Source organism: Aedes albopictus, chromosome 2 (assembly GCF_035046485.1).
Source record: "Aedes albopictus strain Foshan chromosome 2, AalbF5, whole genome shotgun sequence".
Taxonomy (NCBI): Eukaryota; Metazoa; Arthropoda; class Insecta; order Diptera; family Culicidae; genus Aedes; species Aedes albopictus.
The window spans coordinates 378,747,856-378,767,448 of record NC_085137.1 but is presented as its reverse complement, the minus strand read 5'-3'; the positions used below and the strand labels follow the sequence as shown (position 1 = coordinate 378,767,448).

At 44.0% G+C, this 19,593-nt stretch overlaps 1 protein-coding gene across 2 annotated transcripts; it reads left to right on the top strand.

Moving 5' to 3' along the window:
• The first annotated feature begins 7,389 nt into the window (after positions 1 to 7,389).
• On the top strand, positions 7,390 to 18,190 carry LOC109425676 (beta-galactoside alpha-2,6-sialyltransferase 2). 2 transcript variants are annotated; one of them, XM_029878841.2, is made up of 6 exons: positions 7,390 to 7,978; positions 16,551 to 16,720; positions 16,813 to 17,533; positions 17,590 to 17,762; positions 17,826 to 17,923; positions 17,981 to 18,190. In XM_029878841.2, exons 2-6 carry the CDS (start codon positions 16,621 to 16,623, stop codon positions 18,125 to 18,127), a joined length of 1,239 nt encoding a protein of 412 aa, XP_029734701.2. In that variant the 5' UTR covers positions 7,390 to 7,978; positions 16,551 to 16,620; the 3' UTR covers positions 18,128 to 18,190. The 2 variants fall into 2 exon arrangements, with proteins under 2 accessions (XP_029734701.2, XP_019556496.3); XM_019700951.3 differs by having other exon boundaries at positions 16,544 to 16,720.
• Positions 18,191 to 19,593: the final 1,403 nt, after the last annotated feature.

Genomic DNA, 19,593 nt, shown 5'->3' with positions numbered 1-19,593 from the left:
AACCTTTTCAAAATCCCGTCTTCCATCTGCACTCCGCTGTGAATATGGTACACAACACCTTCCTTTCGAAAACTCTTAAAGTGCTTCGTGCCCACAGAAGACTACCAGTCTAATCAGTGTTTTGTAGATGAAATTCTACGGAGATCAAATAAAGCTCAATTGATCGATGCATGAGCATGAGCATGATTGACCGCCCGCGGTTGCTCCTCTGTTATTGCAAGGACATCTGAATTTACCAGGGTACGAAAAACGGATCACACCGAAAAACAAACGCTTTGTCCTAAGCGGTGCATGTTGGTAACAAAGGCGCTCCGCAACAAACGCATGTCAGGCGATGAGAGCAATAAAACAAACATCGCTTGCCGTGCGTGTGCTAATATTCCGGTTTTTCTGCTGAAATTTTCGACACACATTATCGAATTGATAAGCATTTGATCGAAACAAGACTCTTGCAAAGTTCAGAGTTGAGTATCAGTTGTAAAACAATGCAAAAATCACGATGTGAATAGAACGAGACAAATATTCCTACCGTTCTTGTTGTGAACAAACTCGGGAGCGATTTTGTCATTATCTCCTAACGAAAAAACAAAGCGTTGTTGCCGTGCCTTCTTTGTTGCCTATTTTTCGCTTGCGGTGGCATATTCTGCGTAGGGTCAAGTGGGGTAAAATGCCATTTTTCAAACTTTCATCGTTTTCAATTATAATTAGCCTCATTTGTTAGGCTTTCAAAGTGGTAACAGCAACTAGACAATATTTGCTCGATACTTCAGCAAAAATATTCACTAAACTATTGCATTTTCATTGATTTTTAGCGATTTTAAAAACTGATTTGTAAAACGGAAGTGGCGCAAAAAGACCATCTGCCATGGGGTAAGATGCCACTTCATGAAAACATTAAAAAATTACGTCCATCAGTTTTCGGGCATTTCCGACTCCTTTATCCCCCCTCTGTCCGCTTTTTTCGTATACTCAATAAATCGAGTGTTTCCCTTCTCCCCGCAAAACGATGATCGTAATATTTGAATGACCCCTAACATGGAAAGCGTAGACATCAACAACCATGCGTCTCCATAGGTGCCTCAATCTCGTTGGGAACACTTGGCGGGTAATAAAATCACCAGAAAACCTTAATTGCAAGCACGAAAAACCGGAAGTTGCCAATTTTCATTGAGAAATCAAAAGATTTTCCGTGGGTTTGGCGGCCTAGCTTCTAGAAGAATGTTTAATGCAGTCATATCTTGACTCCATTCACCTATAGTACTGATCAAGTCCCATTCAGGAATGATTTTATGAGTTGGGCCATTTTACCCCATCTTGGCATTTTGGGCTTTGTTCCCCTACACTGGAATTTACACAAAGAACCAACAGATAATGCTTGGGACTAGCCTTATCCTCATTGTGTAAATGCTGATATCCCAATACTTTTCAATGGGCAATACCAGCGCCGGCCGCGTGCGAATGCAGGTCAATTGAGGATAGGGAAGGAAGTGATGACGTGATGACGTGATAACCGAGGAGTTCTCTGCGTTACTACGAAACATCACTAGGAGTTTGGATTTGGGAAGGGATCGTTAGGGATTTTGTCTTGGTAAACAATCGCCGGACCGATTCTTGTTTTTCTATGAGCGATGCACTCGCGAAGAAATCACTTTGAATTCGTCCCCACATACGCGTCATTTTCAAGAATTATTAACAGAATTTAAGGGGTTACATACTTTGAGGGTGGTAAAGGAAAATCGAATTTTTATTGCATCTTCCAGATTCAGCATGACAATCCCAACAGTGACGGACCACATAATCTATATTAAAATTACTTTAACAGACCTACGCAACAAAATAGTGTAGCCAACACCGTAAGGTGGTAGACTGTACAAAAATGTAGCAAAATTGTATCAAAATAAAAAAAAAATATTTGGACCGATACTAGAAGTGACGAACTTTGCAGTTATTGTTTTGTAAATATATGAAGGAGACCGAATATCACAGAATGTATTTTTTTGCAATTTCTCATCGTAATAGGCTGTTTTACCTCACGCAAATCTGACAGGAAAAGGCCTACTTCCCCACACCAAACTAACAGTGCTGTAATGGTTCATTACAGCACTGATTTGCGTTGCGAAATGAACCATTACAGCACTGTTTTCAGTTTTGATTAACTTCTTGATGCCTTCTGGACGCAGTTTTGGAAAATTGTGACAACTGCACAGTATAACCTGCTATGATCAGATTTTCTTAAACATGGCTATAAGCATCAGTGTGCAGTTTGATGAGAAAGTTTTGTTAAAAACTATCTATCCTCAAGCGGTAATTTATGAACTTGCAAAAAACGTTGTACGCAACTCGGTGCAGAACTCGATTTTACAGCACTCGTCGTAACTATCCAACTCGGCAAGCCTCGTTGGATAAATGTACGACTCGTGCTGTAATAATCGTCATTCTGCACCTTGTTGCGTAAAATATTTTTTGCAATTTCTCATCGTAATAGGCTGTTTTACCTCACGCAAATCTGACAGGAAAAGGCCTACTTTCCCACACCAAATTAACAGTGCTGTAATGGTTCATTACAGCACTGATTTGCGTTGCGTAATGAACCATTACAGCACTGTTTTCAGTTTTGATCAACTTCTTGATGCTTTCTGGACGAAGTTTTGGAAAATGGTGACAACTGCGCAGTATAACCTGTTATGATCAGATTTTCTTAAACATGACTTTGAATATCAGTGTGCAGTTTGATGAAAATGTTTTGTTTAAAACTATCCTCAAGGGTAATTTATGAAATTGCAAAAAAAACGTTGTACGCAACTCGGTGCAGAACTTGATTTTTCCAGCACTCGTCGTAATTATCGTTGGATAAATGTACGACTCGTGCTGTAAAAATCGTCATTCTGCACCTTGTTGCGTAAACTACTAATTTCGCCACACACACGCAAAACGATGTCACAATATTTTCCGGTACTGATTTGGTATTTCACAATTACTCTACTATATACCCATTGCGAAAAACGAAGTGAACGCGCGACACTATTTCCCGACACTGATTCCGGATTTCACACTCCAGCAAGAAAAAATGTAATACTAAACACCAGTGTTGAAACTTTCATTTCGTCATATCTAAATTCAATCGCCTATAGCTAATTTTAGAAGCTGAACCTGAGAATATGGTATATGAAAAACTTGTGCGGCTAGACCAGTTCTGCTAGAAAGTCACGGAAAACCCCATATTTTTCGAATATTTAAGGTAAATGTCACGGACTACCTTTGAAAATTGCTAAATGATATTCACCGTGAATATCATTTGGCATTTTTCAAGTCCGTGACATTTAGCCTAAATATTTGAAAAAAAAACGGTTTTTCCGTGACTTTCCAGCAGAACTGGTCTAGCTGCACAAGTTTTTCATATACCATATTCTCAGGTTCAGCTTCTAAAATGAGCTGTAGGTGATTGAATTTAGATATAACGAAATGAATTTTTCAGCACTGCTAAACACTTAAACATCCGCGCATCTATAGTTTTTGTTTCCGCTTGAGAACAATGCCAAACGTGAATCGTTATGTAAAACTACATAAGAGCACAATCTGGTCACTTTAATAATACAAAAGAAACACTGAGAACTTAGCTTTATTTGGTCGCTGCCTCTCCGGTCATTGATGATGGTTTTGGCCTGGATCAACTGCCTTCAGGGGTCTCCACCTGTACAACGCTCCGATTGTTACCCACAGCCACAGACGCGCAAATCACACGGACATTACAAACTCGGAGCGGTTTACCGTCGATGAGATCCTAGTCGCTGATTGTCAAAACTTCTTTTTCTTTTCGCTTGGTGCATCAATCAATCAAGGAAGTGGCATCGCTATCCCACCAATGCAATGTTTTCGTAGCCAACATAACTGCGGCTCAAGCGTACGGCTCAAGCTGACAACCTATCTTTTAAAGGGTGATACGGTCAAAATTTGGTCACACAATCTTTTTCATAACTTAAGACAGCGTACACCAAAACAGCTAATTTTTGAACCAGTAATGCTACATTATATGTAGCTTATACCATAAAATTTTCATCAAAATCGATTAAGTGTTGGTTGATATATAGATAAAACCATCGACCTACCTTTTTAAAATTTTGTACAAAGGCGCTCCATAGTAAATTTTCGGAAATTTAGGGTCAGTAAAGCACAATTTTGATTATAGAACTACCAATACTGCTCCGATTTTTATCAAAATTTTACAGTACAATACTATTATGAAAATATGTTCTAAGTAAAATTTTGAGCCATTTTGCATGAATACTTTCAAAGTTGTAGCAGTTTGAACATGAAAAAAACTAACCGGGTGCCACTTAAGCAAATATAATTTTTTTAATGGCAAAAGCAAATTGAATGAATTTTTTACACGACATTTTTATATGCATACTTTACATACAGAAAAATTTTCGTTGAAATCGGTTAACTATCTCTGGCTCTATAAATAAAACAGTAAAAATGTGTTCTTATTTAAGCACAAAATTTTAAAATTGCAGATCTCAGGGTTCAACAATATCTCCGCAAATACTAGACCGATTTTGATGAAAATTTTATGGTACAAGCTACATATAATGTACCATTACTGGTCCAAAAATCAGCTGTTTTGGTGTACGCAGTCTCAAGTTATAAAATAAATTGTGTGACCAAATTTTGACCGTATCACCCTTTAACACAGCACCATAGTTTTAATGCTGGGTAAGAAAACAAGATGACCACAACAGTCCCCTGCAATCAATAGGTCTTTTCAGTTGGCAGGCCTGTGTATGGCACTGTTTACAACTGCCGAACAAAAGCGCAAACGCTGAAATGCCATTTTCATAGGAGAACTGTCAAAGGCCCCCAAATTCAGCTGATTTTAAATGTCTTCTGATTAGGTCTATTAGCTGCCTCAATGCGTCTCCAATTTCCCTGCTGGTGTCGTTGTCAGCGGTCACCATTACCGCTTACCTTACCGGTCAGGCTAAGGCCGCGGTGGCCTCTGCTGTACATAGTAGCCGCCTCCATTCCACTCGGTCCATGGCTGTTTGTCTCCAGTTCCGCACTCTGCGTAGGGTCCGCAGATCGTCCTCCACTTGGTCGACCTACCTAGCTCGCTGCGCTCCACGTCTTCTTGTACCGGTCGGATGACTCTCGAGAACCATTTTAGTCGGGTTGCTATCCGACATCCTGATGACGTGACCCGCCCACCGTAGCCTCCCGATTTTTGCGGTATAGACGATGGTTGGCTCTCTCAGCAGAAGATGCAGCTCGTGGTTCATTCGCCTTCTCCAGGTCCCGTCTTCCATCTGCACTCCGCCGTAGATGGTACACAACACCTTCCGTTCGAAAACTCCAAGGACGCGTTGGTCCTCTACAGGCAAGGTTCATGTGTCGTGCCCATAGAGGACGACCGGTCTAATCAGTGTTTTGTAGATGGTTAACTTCGTGTTACGGTGAACTTTAATCGATCGTTCTGCGGAGTCAATAGTAAGCACGATTTCCTGCCACAATTCGCCTCTGAGTTTCTCTGCTGGTGTCATTGTCGGCGGTCACCAGTGAGCCCAAGTATACAAATTCTTCAACCGCTACGTTTTCATCACCGTCGATATTAATGCGGGGTGGCGGGCGCAGTTATTCCTCCCTGGAGCCCTTTGCCATTATATACTCTTCGACACATTAATGACTAATCTGATTCGCCTGGCTTCACTCATTAGTTGGATGTACGTTTCCACCATCGTCTCAAATTTACGAGCAATAATATCAATATCATCAGCGAAACCAAGCAGCTGAACGGACTTCGTGAAAATCGTTCCACTCGTGTTTATCCTCGCTCTCCTAATTACACAGTCTAAAGCAATGTTGAACAGCAAGAACGAAAGACCATCACCTTGCCGTAACCCTCTGCGAGATTCGAAGGGACTCGAGAGTGTCCCTGATACTCGAACTACGCACATCACTCGATCCATCGTCGCCTTGATCAATCGTATCAGTTTACCCGGGAATCCGTATTCGTACATAATATGCCATAGCTGTTCTCATTAAAAGTCTCTATCGACAGCCACCCCAGGATGTGTACGGTCGGCTATGCTATGCTATGCTAACATTGCGATTTTCGAGCGCTAGTTTTGAGTCGGTAAACACTGCAACGCTGATGAAGATCCACATTCAAACAGTTTTTTTATCTGTATTAACGAGATTTTTAGCCCTAGGCTAGTTCATCTCGGGACCCACGCTTTACTTCCCTTCCGAAGGAAGAACTCACATTTTGCGAATTTGTCGGGAGTGGGATTCGATCCCAGGTTCTTGGCGTGATAGTCAAGTGTTCTAACCATCACACCAGGTCCACTCCACTACAATCAAACAGTTTCAATTTTGGGTTAAGTAATAATCGATTATTCACAAGTTGAAAATTACACAACAAATTCAGCTTCCGTTTTGTCTCAAACAAAACTTTTCGAGATCATGTCATTATCTGTTACCAGTTGGGAAAAAGAGTAATCGCCGCACATTATTTGTTGCTTGTTTTATTACTCTTTTGTCTGACGGCTTCTCTGTGCACAGCGGATGCGGTGGGAACTAGTATTTGTGACGAAAAATGGCCATAGGCAGACCTTTCAATTAATAACTGTGGAAATGCGCATAAAGCATAGAGGCTGATAAGCGGAGTTTGTATTAATTTTTGAAAAAAAATCTCTTTAAATCTCTTTACCAATATTTATCAGGAAATCAAGAAAATACTACAAAGACTGTGGAAGCATGTGTTGTAACCAGACGTGCCTCTGGAGTCGACCTACTAATACCTAATGTGTTGTAACCGCCTGAGTTTTCATTCTACATAGTCTTGTCGTCTTTTAAGATTTTTCCCGGGAATTTCGTCGGAGTACGTAAAGCTAATCAGTTAGTTTTTAACTAGTCGTGGGCCTCGTGGTTGAGCGGTTTGCGGCGTCAGTCGTCTAGGTGTCTCACGTAAATCTCGGAGTGTTGTTGGTTCGATTCCCGCTCCAGTCGGGGGAAACTTTTCATCGAACGAAAAATTCTCCACTGGATCACTGGGCGTCATATGTGTTATCCGTTGTCTAATGTTAGATATGTTTAATCTGTGCAGCCTCTGGCTCAAGACGGTGTAATTGTCTTTTTTTTTAGTAGGGAAGCTATCCCAAGAAAAGGAAAGAAGCACACTAAACTATCAGACATGCATTTCTTAAATGTCCAGAAATAGAGACGATTTCTAATCGAAGCCTACATTTGAATACCAAATATGAAGAAGAGTGATTTTCAACCGCCTAAGGTGCCTTCTTCCCTTATTTTACCTCCACGATTCCCGCCAGCCCGCACTTAAATTAATCAAAAACACCCGCCAAGTTAGTCCTACACATCGACAGATAGATCCATTTCATCTGCTTCTAGCAATTCTCCGATTCTCAGCTATACCACCTCCGCCTCACATCATCTACGGGGTGCTCAGCAATCTCCAATACTTTCCTCTCCAACCGCTCGTTCGATACTGTTGATTACCTAACTGGCAGCTTCCACGCAAGCGCGCGCTCATCCTCGCGAATCGTCCTCCTCGTGTGTAAATATCCTCCAGCGAGCCAGAAGCTGCGGGTCGGTACCGTTTCGGTTTCATTCATCTCGCGAGTAGTGTCATGGCAACCAGGACGGAGGTACATCCTTCGTGTGTGGTTCGCGTTTTTTGTGTGGTGCCACCACGACATTCGGACACACAGTTTCAATCTGGACTGGAGTGACAAAGAGTCTGTACGTGGGTTTGCATGTGCTGTTGAACTTGAAGATTAGTCATTCATCAGTTGTCGGAGGATTTAGGACCTTGAGCACGTTCGTCGGCTGGTTGGTTGGGTGGTGATTTTGAAGAGTACTTTTTTCTGTGCAGTGATTTGTGCAATCGGACGATGATATCGGAATAGCCTTGATGGAGTGTTGGAGCGGTTTTTGATGACAGGATTTTTTCCTCTTTGGAGTGGTGAGTAGACGGCAAAAAGTGAGTTGAGAATGATTGATGAAAGTATAGAAGTATGGGGGAAATGATTTTCGAAAATAGGCAACATTTTGGCGAGCAATATTGTTTTACGTTAGAAGTATTTTTTTTCTTGAATAATGTGTTTAACTGTTTAATTAAGGGGAACGAGCTCAATATATATGCCGTGATTAGTTTCAGTTCCAGTATAGATTGAATGTGAAAACGTGTCAGTAATCAAAAGTAAACCGTTTCATTGAATCCAAGTTTGCGTGAAAGCTTTTGTTTGCACACATTAGGGTTCTTGTTTCCTAAAGAAAACTCATAATAAAAAACAAAACAGATCTTTGAAAGTAGGATTGAACACTTCATCATTTAATTTATTCGATTCGGGAGTATTTGGCTCCATTTTCTTGCTGTAGGAATGCTACGGACTTGCACATTATTGCGGGTCAAAGCTAACGAGGTATCGAGGGTAAAATATGACCGCCTGTTTTTTTTTTGTAAAGACCAGAGAGCCGAAGCAATGAACGCCTGGGTAGGTAAATCAAGTTAAAACTGCCAAGGTGGGATAAAATGGGCCAACTTATAAAATCATTGCTGAATGTAATTTGATCATAGAATCATGAGAATACCGCCAAGACAGGTTTACATAAAACATCCTTCTAGAAGCCTACCCACCGGAAATCTGAGATTTCTTCCAAAATTCTTCAATGATTTTATTCCGACATTTTTTCACGGGATTTCTTTTTTTTTTATCTGTATTAACGAGATTTTTAGCCCTAGGCTAGTTCATCTCGGGACCTACATTTTACTTCCCTTCCGAAGGAAGAACCCACATTTTGTGAGTATGTCGGGAGTGGGATTCGATCCCAGGTCCTCGGCGTGATAGTCAAGTGTTCTAACCACCACACCAAGTCCGCTCTACGACACGGGATTTCTTTAGCTTCCCTCGGGATGCCATTTTTCTGAGATTTCGTCTTTGATTTCTCCAGAGCTTATTAGGGGCTGTTCATTAATTACGTAAGGGAATTTTAGCGATTTTCTGACACCCCCTCCCCCCCTTGTAAGATTTTTTGTATGAAATCCCAATTTATTTTGTATGGCGCGTAAGATTTCTCAAACCCCCCCTCCCTCCATAACCCCTTACGTAATTAATGGACAGCCCCTTATCGCGAATTATGCCGGGCTGGGTACCCGAGCAAAGTCTGACAGCAAATTGAAAACAAATTTTGATGTTGTGATATTGCAAATAATGATAATTCAAATTGTTGTCGTTTTGGTCGTTTTAACGGTTAAAACATCAAAAATGAGAGCAGTAAAATGTTCCCGTAACAGCAAGTTGAAAACAAATCCTGCTATCAGTGATAGCAAATTGATAACTGTTTTTGCTATCAGCAAGAAAAAAATGGAAAAATCGCTAAATATAGGGGTTTTTCGATTGACATGGAATTCCAAATGCCATAAGATAATTACACTATGTAATAGTATAGTCTTAGAGTTATTATACAAGGTTGGCTAAGAAGTTTTGAAATACCCTAACAACTTATTTGTTATAATAGTTTGAAGTGACAGCAAAACGAAATCTAAATTTGTAATCAAATTTAGTCAAGACAATCTGATATCAAAATGTGATATCAATTTGCGACTGAATACAAATCAAGTTTTTGATTTGCTATCATTTTGTTGTTAGACTGTGCTCGGGTATGTTGCGCAATACAGACCCCATTGTGATCCACTAGCCTTTACCCAGCAACTCCTATCCCTACCTCCTCGTGGTACCGGCCGGAAACTATGAGCAACCTTACAGGGAAGGGGAGGTTTGCTTCTGCAAACCTGAGCGTCTGTTCTCCAGGAGGAGCGGCTCACAACAGCGTCTGATCCCCATGTTAGGGGCGACTGATCAACGCCCGAGTGCCAGGGAAGGATTCCCAAGCTCATCTGTGAGCTATGGTCCTCCGGAGAGTATGGGGTTGGTGTCGGGCCTACGAGCCAGCCGTAAAAACCCATTGTAACGGAAAATCAGCAACAGGATAATACGAACCGAGACCAACTGCAACGACCCCAGCGAACAAACCGAACTTGCGATTGGAAACTCGGTACCGTGATTTCGGGTGAGATTGATCAGTGGGGTGAAATTGATCGATGTGAGGGCAATTCTTATTTGTCAAAAATAAAGCTTTGAACTTAAAACAATTTGTAGAAAATGACCATCATTTGGCTCAAGGGTTATTGAATGGTGAGTTTACATGTTTTACAGCCAATTAGTCACATATTTCTGTATTAAATTTAATATTTTCCGAAACTGCGTGTTTGGCGAATATCAAAGACATCTTTAAACTTTTGTTACCGTAGCTGTATCAAACATGGAATAAATATTCGAATGAATGTTTATAACTGCCAAGTGTTCGCTTAACCCGATTTCGTCATCAAAAGTTCTATAAAATAATATTTTTGCATAAAATTGTACTTTTTCTTTAGTAATGACATGTTTAGTATGGAAATTGCATACTTTTAGGCGTTTTCTTTAGATTTATTCAACTTAAAATTTAAATAATTGAGAATTTATTAAACTTGTACAAGTTTTACAAAGCTTTTCGCATTCTGGGGTTGTTAATTCAGATGGAAAATTTATTTTCAGCACTTACAAAGACATTTCACTGACTGATCAATTTCACCCCGAAACTAAAATTTCTGATTTTTTCTTTCTAAACTAAACTAAACTAAAATTTCTGATTTTTTCTTTCTTTTTCGATGATATTTATTGCAATAAAACGATTTGCAGTAAAAGTTTCAACCATGTTCACCGATGAAACCCGTGGACGTACTTGTTTTAAAGCATTGAGTTTGACCATATCGATAACTATTCAAAAATTAAAAGCCAAAAACTGTGAAAAGAGATCAATTTCACCCGAAATCACGGTACGTGGAACTGTCAATCACTCAACTTCATTGGGAGCACCCGCATACTCGCTGATCTACTGATGGACCGTGGGTTCGGTATCATAGCACTGCATGAGGTGTGTTGGACAAGATCCATGTTGCGAACATTTAGAGGTAATCATACCAGAGCTGCGGCAACACAAGCGAGCTGGAAACAGCTTTCATCGTGATGGGTGATATGCAGAGGCGCATGATCGGTTAGTGGCCGATCGACGAAAGAATGTGCAGATGGAGGATCAAGGGCCGATATTTCAACTTCAGCATTAAAAACGTGCACATCCTACGCTCCGGAAGCACTTATGATGACAAGGACGCATTTTACGCACAGCTCGAACGCGAGTACGACCGCTGCCCACCACGACGTCAAGATCATCATAGGAGATTTAAACGCTCAGGTAGGCCAGGAGGAGGAATTCAGACCGACAATTGGTAAGTTCAACGCCCACCAACAGGCGAACGAAACCCCCCTACGACTCATTGATTTCGCCACTTCCAAAAACATGGCCATACGTAGCACCTTTTCCCAACACAGCATCCCTCATCGTTACACCTAGAGATCACCACAGCAGACGGAATCTCAAATTAACCACGTTCTGATTGACGGTCGGCTCTTCTCCGACATTATCGACATCAGGACCTGTCCTGGCGCCAACATGGACTCCGACCACTATCTGGTGATGGTAAAACTGCGCTCAAAACTCTCTGTCATCAACAATGTACGGTATCGGCGACCGCCACGATACAGCCTAGAGCGACTTAAACAACCGAGTGTCGCCTCACCATACGCGGAGAATCTCGAGGCCGTGTTGCAAGGCGAGCTCGATGAGGCCCCTCTAGAGGACTGCTGGAGTACAATGAAAGCTATCATCAACGACGCAGCCGAGAGCACCATCGGTCACGTGGAACGGAATCGACGGAACCAATGGTACGACGAAGAGTGCAGAACGGTTTTGGAGGAGAAGAACGCAGCGCGGGCGGTAATGCTGCACCAAGGGACCCAATAGAATGTGGAACGTTACAAACAGAAGCGGAAACAGCAGTCCCACCTCTTTCGGGAGAAAAAGCGCCGCCTGGAAGAAGCGGGTGCGAAGAAATGGAACTGCTATGTCGTTCACAAGAAACACGGAAATTTTACCAGAAGCTCAACGCATCCCGCAACGGCTTCGTGCCGCGAGGCGAAATGTGCAGAGATAAGGACGGAGGCCTCTTGACGGACGTACGTGAGGTGATCGAAAGGTGGAAGCAGCACTTCGATCAGCACCTGAACGGCGTGGAGAACGTAGGCACGGGAGCCCACGGCAACGGAGGAAACGACGACACCAGTGCAGCAGTGGACGGAAATGATACAACTCCCACGCTGAGGGAAGTTGCCATTCATCAGCTCAAAACTATCAAAGCAGCTGATAAGGAGGGTATCGCAGCTGAACTCATCAAGATGGGCCCAAAAAAGTTGGTCACCTATCTGCGCTGATAGTCAGGATCTGTTCAGTTTCCCAGAAGCTACCAGAAGAGTGGAAGGAAGGGGTAATCTAACCCATGTACAGGAAAGGCGACCATATGGAATGTGAGAACTTCAGAACGATCACTATTTTGAATGCTGCCTACAAAGTGCTATCCCAGATTAACTTCCGTCGTCTGTCACCTTAAACGAATGAGGTCGTGAGAAGTTATTAATCTAGCTTTATCGACGGACGGTCGACAACGGACCAGATCTACACCGTACGGCAAATGCCGTGAATACCGGGTCCTAACGCATCACCTGTTCATCGACATCAAAGAGGCATACGACAGTATCGACCTCGCAGAGCTATGGAAAATCATGGACGAAAACGGCTTTCTTGGGAAGTTGACTAGACTGATTAAAGCAACGATAGACGGTGTGTAAAACTGCGTAAGGGTTTCGGGTGAACTATTCAGTTCATTCGAATCTCGCCGGGAACTGCGACAAGGTAATGGACTCTCATTTCTACTCTTCAACATCGCCCTGGAGGGTGTGATGCGACGAGCCGGGCTCAACAGCCGGGGAACGATTTTCACAAAATCCGGCCAATTTGTGTGCTTTTCGGACGACATGGACATTATCACCAGAACATTTGGAACGATTGCAGAGCTGTACACCCGCGAAACGCGAAGCAGCAAAGGTCGGACTGGTGGTGAATGCCTAAAAATCAAAGTACATGCTGGTAGGCGGAACCGAAAACGACCGGATCCGTCTTTTTTTTTCCTTCTAAACCATAGGGGGATAAATCTTCTCATCAGACACCCTAACAGGAAGGTTAGGGTAGTGTGGGGTTGAGGCCGTCTTCTACAATGCCGGTAGAAGCCAGGACTACTCTCTCCTCGACCCACTAAAACACATTCCTATGGTCGCCAAACCCTACGTCTCTCCGGAACCACCAAGAAGGTATTGCTTCAGAGAGGGGCTAGTGCATATCGCACCCTCAAGGTTAGCTGCCGTAGCCTAGCAGCAACGAACATCGATGACTCGCTCTGGAGAGTTCATCACGGTAGCCTGCTGGCGCTTAGCCAGTTTCCCGAGTGGTCCTCGCCACTCCCTTTGTCCTCGGAAGGCGGGCAGGGTCAACCCCGCCCGCGCCCTACTGCTGAGCGGACATCAAGAACTGATGCCCACATGCAACCCGATCTGACCTGCCCGCAAAGGAAGGGTATTACTACCCTTCAGGCCCTATCAGATGCATCCGTAGGTTGCAGACAGCAGGGTCTCACCTACCCCGACCCTTGCCGGGGACCCCTTTCCAACCGCGGGCTCAGATCCAACCCAGTTGACTGACGCCACGACAGCACCGCTACCGGGACTTCCTCTTAATCGCTGTAAGGGTCGATCTCGACCGCAGGGCACCGGTATGACCTACGAAGCCGACTTCGAACCCCTGGACCACCTCTTGTACTGCATCTGGACTAGCCATCCTCCGAGTCCACGCGCCACCTCCTCTGTAGCTCCCAGACGATATGGGTGAAAGCCGTTGAAACGGCGTTCCAGCCAAACTCATCCCTACACATCCTCTGGACCAAGTTGTCCGGGTTTGTGTCCTCCCCGCATGTGGCAAGCATGCGGTCACGCATTGTGCGAAAACGCGGGCACACGAACAGAACGTGTTCCGCCGTTTCCTCTAAACCATTGCACACTGGGCATTCGGGAGAATCCGCATGCCCGAAACGGTGTAGATACTGTCGGAAGCAACCATGACCTGTAAGGACCTGTGTCAGGTGGAATGAAACTTCCCCATGGCGCCTATTAATCCAACTATCTACCCTCGGTATCAACCTATGGGTCCACCTTCCTTTGGTGGAACTGTCCCACGCGCGCTGCCATTTGATCATAGAGGCCATCCTGACAGTCTTGCGTATGCCTCTTGTGCCGCGCATTTCGAAGCACTCCATGTCCTCACTGATAAGAATGCTGATAGGCACCATACCAGTAATGACACAGAGAGCGTCGTGTGACACGGTACGGTACGCGCTTGCAACCCTCAGACACATAAGCCTGTAAGTACTTCCCAGCTTCCGTCGGTAGCATTCAGTACTTAGCGCGGTACCCCACGCCGGGCCGCCATACCTGAGTATGGACGTAGCAACACTATCCAGAAGCTTGCGCTTACTGGCGTACACCGCTGAGCTATTGGACATCATCCGGGACAGTGCCGCAATAGCTGTGAAGCTTGTCGTCGATCATCACGCCCAAGTGCTTGACAGAGCGCTTCGACAGGATAGTGCACTCTCCTACACTGATCTCCGTCTGCTGCGCCGACTGCATGTTGTTAACAACCGTCACCTCTGTCTTGTGGTGAGCCAGCTCCAGTTTTCTGGACCGCATCCACGCCTCCACAACCTTGATCGAGTGGTCGGTAGTCAACTTTACCTCCTCGATCGTTTCACCGTAGACTTCGAGCGTAATATCGTCGGCAAATCCAACGATCACCACTCCCACCGGGTACTCTAACCTCAACACCTCGTCGTACATGACATTCCATAACACCGGACCCAGGATGGAACCTTGCGGGACTCCTGAGGTTATGTGAAAGCACTTCCGACCCACCTACGTGTCGTAAACTAGTACGCGATTCTGGAAGTAGCTTCCGAGAATCTTGTACAAGTTCTCCGGTATCCCCAGACGCAGGAGCGCATCGGCAATAGCAGCCCAACTGGCGCTATTAAATGCATTCCTTACATCCAGAGTCACTACCCCGCAGAAGCGAATTCCCCTCCTCTTAGGCTCGAGTGCTTTCTCGGCGGTTTTTGTAACCGACAAGATGGCGTCAACGGTGGACCTCCCCTTCCGGAAGCCATACTGGTTGCTCGAGAGACCATTTACGCCCTCAGTGAACTTCAACATTCTATTGAGGATGATCTTTTCGAGCACCTTCCCCGCCGTGTCAATCAAGCATATTGGTCTATATGCCGACGGGTCTCCGGGTGGTTTCCCCGCCTTTGGCAATAGTACCAGGCTCTGCCTCTTCCAAGCTTCTGGGAAAACTCCCTCGTCCAGGCATTTCTGCATAGCAGACCTGAACATCTCGGGAGCTTCTGCAATAGCTACTTTTAGGGCCAGGTTCGGAACTCCGTCCGGACCTGGGGCCTTACCTACGCTAAGGGACTTAGCTATCCCCGCAAGTTCCACATCGGTGACCCTTTCCTCATCGCCAGTCCCCGGCTGTCCTACGAAAGGAGGCCAAGGACTAGGATCATGACGCGGAAAAAGTCCTCCAATGATCCCCTCCAACATCTCTGGAGATTGCTCTGTAGGAGCCATCACACCTCTCGTCTTGGCCATAACGATCCTGTAGGCATCACCCCACGGGTTCGTATTGGCACTCTGACAGAGACCCTCAAAGCAGGCCTTTTTGCTTGCTCTTATCTCGGTCATCAGTGCGGCTTTTGCAGCGGCGAACACCACCCGCCGTTCGTTTCGCTCTTCCTCTGATCGTGCTCGCTGCATCCGCCGCCTAGCCCGTAGGCAGGCGCGGCGCAGGTCCGCAATCGCGTCGGTCCACCAGTAAGCCGGTGGCCTCCCATTTCTAGGGTGGACTCGCCTAGGCATGGTCGCATCACACGCACGTGAGAGCACCGCTACCAGCTCGTCGCCGTCTAAACCGAATAAGTTTCGCTCACGGCGGAGCGCCTCCCTAAATACCCCTTCGTCGAAGTATGATGTCTTCCACCTGCGAGGGCTTGGCCTTGGCCTAGCCGCCTCTTCTTCTATCCGCTACATGCAATATTGTAGTAGGATGAAACAACTTCGGTTATGATTTTGTTATCTGTATTAACGAGGCTCTTAGCCCTAAGCTAGATTATTTAGGGATAAACGCTTTCCTTCCCTTCCGAAGATAGAACTAACATTTGTGAGTTTGTTGGGAGTGGTATTCGATCTAAGATCCTCGGCGTAACCACGTAAGTCACGTTCTTTAACCATCACATTAGGTTCAGTCTAAATATATAACTACATCAGAAAATAATGGACATGTCTGTGAGTATTTTTTTTTTGTTTGCCTCATTGTTCCGTGATTATAAGTCAAGAAGAACCAGAAGAACGTTTCATAAATGATGCCAATGCAATGTTATTTTTTTTATTCGGGAATAAGTGATACAAAAAATATACTTTCGTTTTAGAGTGTAGCTGCCATAAACCAAAGGAAAAAAACATGCTATAACAAAGAGCGAATACACAAACTCTACGTTGCACGGGGATGTCGCGTGACGCCACTACAAGATTGGCAACATGTTGCATGATAAGCTTTGCAGTTGCATGTATCGTGCTGATCCCCTCTACGACTCAGTCCGTAGCAGGTGAGTAAAAGTCAACAATTCAAAACTGATAAGAACCTATCACTCATTCTATGATATCGTTTTCCGCCAATCCACATATCGTTCTGATGCAGGCAAAAATCACCGCATCGATAGGCGCAGTGTATTTCAATTCAAACACAATGCCAGCGAACGTCAGCTCAGGATGGGTGCGGAAAAACCCTCCATAGTCAACGATGAACGGGATGCCCCAAGAACTAGACCACAACTTCGTACATCGAAGAACTACAATGTTGCGTTTGATCCCTCGAAGTACGTGTGTGGGGATCCCCTAGTGGCCGAATGTGTTAACAAAACACACATTTTCAAGGCCAGAGTTCTTTCGGAGTTTAGGAGGATTCTTAAGGATTCATTTGAAGATAACAATTACTATCGTGTTAACTACAACAAACCGATTTTCAACGGTGAAAGCGAATTATGCCGTTTGAAACGTGCGGACGTGAAAACTCTTTCGTGGCGTGATCCGCCGTTCAATTGGAACGAACTGGGAAGCTATTTCCCGCTAAATCCGCTGTTCAAAGAGCGAAATGCATCATGCGCGGTGATCGCGAGCGCCGGGTCACTGAAAGGATCACGATTGGGAGGATTCATCGATGACCACGATATCGTGATGCGATTCAATCATGCACCGACAAAAGGTTTCGAGAATGATGTCGGCTCGAAGACAACCGTGCGGGTGGTAAACTCTCAGGTGGTCACCAAAGCAGAATTCAAGCTACTTACTGCCAAGCTCTTTAGGCACGTTTCGATTGCAGCCTGGGATCCGGGAAAGTTCGACCAAAGTCTGGATGATTGGTATGAGGTTGATTCTTAAGTTTGGGGTAATGTTGTTATTTTTATGTAATTTTCAGGATAAAAAATCCAGATTTCAACTTGTTTGAAAACTTTAAAAAATATCGCGAGAAGTATCCAGGATCCAACTTTCATTTGGTAGATCCACGAAGTATTTGGCGAGCATGGACGGCATTGCAGGACAAAACCCACACGAAGATCATGCAAAATCCTCCAACATCAGGGTTCATTGGTATGATCAAAGTCCATTCCGCATTGTAATGATTAAATATTGGAATGTTTCTTTCAATTGTAGGACTTGGACTGCTCCTCCCAGCATGTCGTTATATCGACATGGTTGAGTACATTCCTAGTAGTCGAATGAACGGACTGTGCCACTACTATGACTCAGAGGTACCACTGATATCTATAACTTCGTTAGAAAAAAAAAACTGCATTTATTTATTTCAGATTAACTCTGCTTGCACATTTGGTTCGTGGCATCCGCTGGCAGCCGAGAAACTCTACGTTCTTAGCATGAACACAGCTGATGAATTTACAACCTACCAGCGAGGCGTAGTGCGCATCAGTCTGGGAAGCAGCCATGACGGGTGTTAAAAGGAGAGCCTAGTTGTGAACAAGTTAAATGTAATAAAAGCTGTAGGTGCGATGCAAGATGAATCATCTACGACCTAGTCTACGACCTATTTTAATTCATACGATAGAATATCAAGGGTATTTAGTTTGTTTATTTGTCTTACCTTACCTTGATACCTTGTTGATGCTGATGAAGATGAACTGTACCCTCCAACAGCGCAAGGATAACCTATGGCTGCAGAATATTGCAAAAAGGAATAGTTGAACCAATACGATGGTTTGTTGTAGCAGGGTGAGTCTAAATCTCTGAATTCCTTCAGAAGTCAACAAAAAGTTACTAGCTCATGACAAAAGTCTGGATATTCCAGGAACTTAAGTCATCAGTTCATCTAACTCCTTAAGGCTAAACCCAATTCACTTAAACCAAAACAAACACGCTTAGTCCTCGAAAATAATTTAATATTAATAGACATTAGTATAGGTGGAATCCAATTTGACTAATGCCTTGAAATACATTTTTGATGTTTTTTTACTTACTGTGACTTGAATTCGGGTTCTTCACGTTGAAAGCCGGCGCCTAACCACTGCTTTGTTAAGCACTGAGAAATTTTACTCAATGTGCGCTGATATCATTTATTAGAGCTCAATCAGGCTCGCGTGTGAACTTTCTCTGAGCTTGGAATCTTTTTGAAGTCGAAAGTCCGAGAGAAGTTTATGAGGAACTTCTTGTGAACTTACACAGTTTGACATTTTCAGCTTGTTGTGGTTCGCAGTGCAAAGCAATAAATTAGTGCCAGTGTATCGACTTTCAAAAAAGATTATAAGTTTCCAGTGACTACGATCGTGTCGATTACCGGCGCGCTGGTGCGATAAGTGAAACGGGGTTGAAAACATCCAGCAAAGCTGGAAAAGTATTATGCGCTGCCGAAAAAAAAAAACCGACAGAATCCTGGGTGGTACAGTTGTCCGCTGCGGGGGCAGCCTTTGAGCTTCACAATACGGATGCTTTGCGTTGATTACAAGTAAGTACGTTGAAATATTATAGTGAAACAAGTTTATTTATGAAATTAACACTAGCTGTGGCTGCTGAGCTCGATTTTCGAATGATTTAATTGAATAAGAACTTCTCCCGAGCTGTCGCCGAAGTTCACTTTTGGTACGGTTAGTATTCATCTGAACTTTGAGTAATAAGTTCTAAACAAGTTTTCTCGTGCGGCTTGTGTCACCAAACATTTAGTCGCATAGTGCTAGGAGCGCGGGTTCGATTCCCGCCGCAGCTATCAGGAAAAGTTTTCGGCTGTGCCACTGGGCGTTGCATCAAAGAGCGAATAGCTCACTGGAAGTACTGAACGTGTCCGTGTATTTTTAAAATTGAACTTTTCAAGTTGTTGGAATATGTCCAACTAAACTTTATTTGAGCTTAAGAGGCACGCAAAAGTTCAACATGAGGTCGGTTAAATTTTGATGAAACTCTGGTCTAAAGCTCA